Source organism: Cnephaeus nilssonii (assembly GCF_951640355.1).
Source record: "Cnephaeus nilssonii genome assembly, chromosome: 18".
Classification (NCBI taxonomy): domain Eukaryota; kingdom Metazoa; phylum Chordata; class Mammalia; order Chiroptera; family Vespertilionidae; genus Cnephaeus; species Cnephaeus nilssonii.
The window spans coordinates 780,538-784,512 of record NC_137089.1 but is presented as its reverse complement, the minus strand read 5'-3'; the positions used below and the strand labels follow the sequence as shown (position 1 = coordinate 784,512).

At 61.3% G+C, this 3,975-nt stretch overlaps 1 protein-coding gene across 2 annotated transcripts; it reads left to right on the top strand.

Moving 5' to 3' along the window:
* Positions 1-598: 598 nt before the first annotated feature.
* LY6L (lymphocyte antigen 6 family member L) lies at positions 599-3,517 on the top strand. 2 transcript variants are annotated; one of them, XM_079796586.1, is made up of 4 exons: positions 599-846; positions 1,087-1,208; positions 1,309-1,425; positions 2,930-3,517. In XM_079796586.1, exons 2-4 carry the CDS (start codon positions 1,103-1,105, stop codon positions 3,154-3,156), a joined length of 450 nt encoding a protein of 149 aa, XP_079652712.1. In that variant the 5' UTR covers positions 599-846; positions 1,087-1,102; the 3' UTR covers positions 3,157-3,517. The 2 variants fall into 2 exon arrangements, with proteins under 2 accessions (XP_079652712.1, XP_079652711.1); XM_079796585.1 differs by having other exon boundaries at positions 599-919.
* The last annotated feature ends 458 nt before the right edge of the window (positions 3,518-3,975 follow it).

Sequence of the window (3,975 nt, the reverse complement as noted above, 5' to 3'; positions counted from 1 at the left end):
CTCTCTCCCTCTCCCTGCCTCTCAGGAATCAATAAAATAAAATAATAAAATAAAATAAAATAAAATAAATAAAATAAAATAAAATAAAATAAAATAAAATAATAAAATAAAATAAAATAAATAAATAAATAAAATAAAATAAAATAAAATAAAATAAAATAATAAAATAAAATAAAATTAAAATAAAATAAAATAAAATAAAATAAAATAAAATAAAATAAAATAAAATAAAATAAATAAAATAAAATAATTTTTTTTTTGAGCGAAAGCAAAGTTTTCTTACAGAAAAGCTGTAAAACAGGGACTCACTGCCGACGGGGGCGCTCACCTTGGTGGCCGGAGGAGCAGAAGGGGGAGAGGGCCCCCCTCGGCAGGGCCCGGGGACCTTCCGGAGCCCCAGGCGGCCGGCTGTGTGCCCCGCGGGCGGGAGCCTGGTCAGCGCTCAGCCCACCCGGCTCCGCGCTCCTGCCCGAGGCCGCCCCTCCGGCCGCCCCTCCGGCCCGCCCGCGGGAGAATGGCCCCGAGCACTCGGAAAGGAGGAAACTTCAAGGCTCAGAGCCTCCATCGCCTCCTCCCCTTCCTCCTCCCTCCTCCCTCCTCCCTCCTGCCCGTGGGCTTGGCCCTCTCCTGGGCTCCTGCCGGTCGGGCTCACCGCTCTGCTCTCCGCCGCTGCCCTGCCCTGACTGCACCCTGCTGTCCCGCTGCCCTGGGCTCCGATGACGCCCCCTCCTCCCTGAAGCCCTCCACCTTCCCTCCACCTTCCCTGCACCTCAGACCCCTCCCGCCGCACCTGAGGAGCCCTCCGGTCTCAGCCGTCCGTGGGCGCCCCTCCGATCCCGTCCCCCGGTGAGAGCCAGCCCCCCCCCCCCCCCGGCGCTACCGGAGGAGAAGGCGCAGAGCTGACGCCCCGCCTCTGCAGGTGCGGAGGGGGGACCTGCGCCCAGGGACCCGGGGACCCCCCAGCGCGGGAGCCGGGGAGCCGGGCTGACGGGGGGTGGGGGGGGGGGGCTGGGAGGAGGGACACCCAGTGACCGGGGCCCAGGAGGCGCGGCCGGGCCTCTGGGTGAAGCCGCCCTGCCCCCTCAGGCCGAGCCCCGCCGGCATGGAGGCGCTGGCGCTGTGGGCCCTGCTGGCGGTCCTGGCGCAGCGGGGCCGCGGGGGCCCCGGGGCCGCCCCGCTGGACCTCGCCGACCGCGGAGCACACACAGGTGAGGGCTGGGCTGGCCGGGCCGGGGCGCCCCCGGGGCGCGCGGGGCGCTCCGTGCGCTCCGCGGGGCGCAGTCCGGTTCCAGCCGCGCCGCCCCGCAGGTGCGAACCTGAGCTGCTTCCGCTGCTTCAAAGCCCCGGCGAAGGAGCTGTGCAGGCCCGCCGCGTGCGCCCGCACCGACCGGGTGTGCGTGGGCCACACCCTGACCTTCTACTACAGTGAGTCCGGGCCCCTCTGTCCCAGGGCCGCCTGTCTCCTCCCGCTCAGATTCCCAATTTGGGCTACGCTTACCTCCCCCCTTTTAATTTTTAAAAACATATTTTATTGATTTTTTACAGAGAGGAAGGGAAGAGGGAGAGTTAGAAACATCGATCAGCTGCCTCCTGCACGCCCCCCACTGGGGATGTGCCCGCAACCAGGGTACATGCCCTTGACCGGAATCGAACCCGGGACCTTTCAGTCCGCAGGCCGAAGCTCTATCCACTGAGCCACACCGGTTAGGGCTCCTTTTTAATTTTTATTTACTTATTTTATTTTATTTTTTAAAATCCTCACCCGAGGCTACTTTTCCATTGATTTTTAGAGAGAGTGGAAGGGAGAGGGAGAGACCAACATCCATGTGAGAGAAACACACCAGCCGCCCACCTGGCTACATCGGGGCTGTGGGGCTCACCTGGTGGGATCCCCTTCACAAACAAGCTGACGGGAGATCACGCACTCAGACGTGAACACGTCCCGAGCCCGCGGGAGTGTCACTAGCGAGCCGCTAGAAGCGAGCAAATGGCCGGGGCGGGGGGCGGGGGGGCGGCCATCTGTCCTCGAGAAGCCAAGAACCTGCGTCATTGTTGGCTGCGCTGGTTCCTGGGCACCTGCCAGCCACGCAGAGCTGCCTCCGCTCTGGCTTCAAGTCCTAGGGCCCAGGCTGGGCATGATTATCTTTGTATTTTAATTTTATTTTTAAATTTATTTTATTGATTTTAGAGAAGAAGGAAGAGGGAGAGAGAGATAGAAGCATCAATGATGAGAGAGAATCATTGATTGGCTGCCTCCTGCATGCCCCCCTACTGGGGATGGAGCCCGAAATCCAGGCATGTGCCCTTGGCTGGAATCGAACCCGGGACCCTTCAGTCCGCAGGCTGATGCTCTATCCACTGAGCCAAACCAGCCAGGGCATGATTATCTTCTAAAATATATTTTATTGATCTCAGAGAGGGAGAGAGAGGGAGAGAGATAGTAACATCAATGATGGGTTCATGGATCGGCTGCCTCCTGCACACCCCACACAGGGGATGGAGCCCTCAACCCGGGCATGTGGCCTGACCGGGAATTGAACTGTGACCTCCTGGTTCCTAGGTCGATGCTCAACCCCTGAGCCACACCGGCGGGGCTCTGCCACGTCCTTAAGGGGCTGAGCGCACAGCTGGGTCTCGGTCTCCCTCCTTGCCTCTGCCCCGCTTCTCCCTCGAAGCTGGACGGTTTCAGGCAGAGCCCCAGCAGGGCCCCCGACCCGGCCGTCTTTGCTGAGACGAGAAGGTGAAGGCCGTGGGCAGCTGCGTCCCGAGCTCTGCAGGGCGCGGCCAGGGGAGCCCCAGCGGGAGCGTCGGGGAGCGCTTGATCCCGCTGCCCGGTTCCCAGGGCCTGGCCTGCGGACAGCACCCCCTGCCGGCCGGCCGGGTCCTCCCTCCTGGGGGCCAGCCGCCGGCTTTCCGCTTTCTCCCGCAGAATCCAAGGTGGGGGTTATGCTCAGCAAGCGCTGCGCGCCCCGGTGCCCCAACAGCAACATGGCCTACGAGTGGCTGTCGGAGCCCTGGCTCCTCAGGAGGGTGCACCGGCAGTGCTGCAACGTGAGCTTCTGCAACGCGGCGCCCCCCGCCCCGGGGCGGCCCGGGGCCCGGCCGGGCGGGCTGCTGCTCCCGCTGGGCCTCAGCCTCCTCGCCGCCTCCCCGTGAGCCCTTCCCCGCGGCCCGCAGGCCCTCGGTCCGCCCACCCCGGCCGGGCCGGCCCCCTCTCCCGCCCACGCAGGCCCTCTGCCCACAGAGCCTGGAGAAGGGAGCACTGCTTCCTGGGGAGAATGAAGCAGCCGGGTCTGGGGTAGCGGCTCCCGGACCAGGGTCCTGGCCCAGAACCCACTGTCCGGGCCGGGGGAGGGGGGGGGGGGCTGCACCCCTGACCCCGGCTCCACTCCTCTGCCTCCTCGGCCAGCCCCGCCCCCGCCCCTCTGTCCAGGGGCCCCGCCCATCTGCGCTGTGGGTGCCCCCGGGCTTTGGGGCCACGACCTTCACTCCTTACAAAGACAATAAACTTATTCTTCAACCACGCCCTCTCCGGCTCCTTCCGCCGTTTCTTTTCTTTTTTAAATATATTTTATTGATTTCTTTACAGCGAGGAAGGGAGAGGGATAGGGAGTTAGAAACATCGATGAGAGAGAAACATCGATCAGCTGCCGCCTGCACACCCCCCACTGGGGATGTGCCCGCAACCAAGGTACATGCCCTTGACCGGAATCGAACCTGGGACCCCTGAGTCCGCAGGCCGACGCTCTATCCACTGAGCCAAACCGGTTAGGGCGACCGCCGTTTCTTTTTTTAAAAAAATAATTGATTTCAGAGAGGAAGGGAGAGGGAGATAGAAACATCAATAATGAGAGAGAAACATTGATCGGCTGCCTCCTGCACTGGGGATCGGATCGAGCCTGCCCACCGGGATATGTGCCCTGACCGGGAATCCAACCGTGACCTCCGGGTCCACACGTCGATGCCCAACCACTG

Excerpts from the sequence above, each read along its gene's own strand:
- LY6L (XM_079796586.1), top strand. The coding sequence starts at position 1,103 with ATGGAGGCGCTGGCGCTGTGGGCCCTGCTGGCGGTCCTGGCGCAGCGG. Across the intron at positions 1,209-1,308 it reads CGACCGCGGAGCACACACAG|GTGCGAACCTGAGCTGCTTC; the intron begins GTGAGGGCTGGG and ends GCCGCCCCGCAG. Across the intron at positions 1,426-2,929 it reads CACCCTGACCTTCTACTACA|AATCCAAGGTGGGGGTTATG; the intron begins GTGAGTCCGGGC and ends TTTCTCCCGCAG.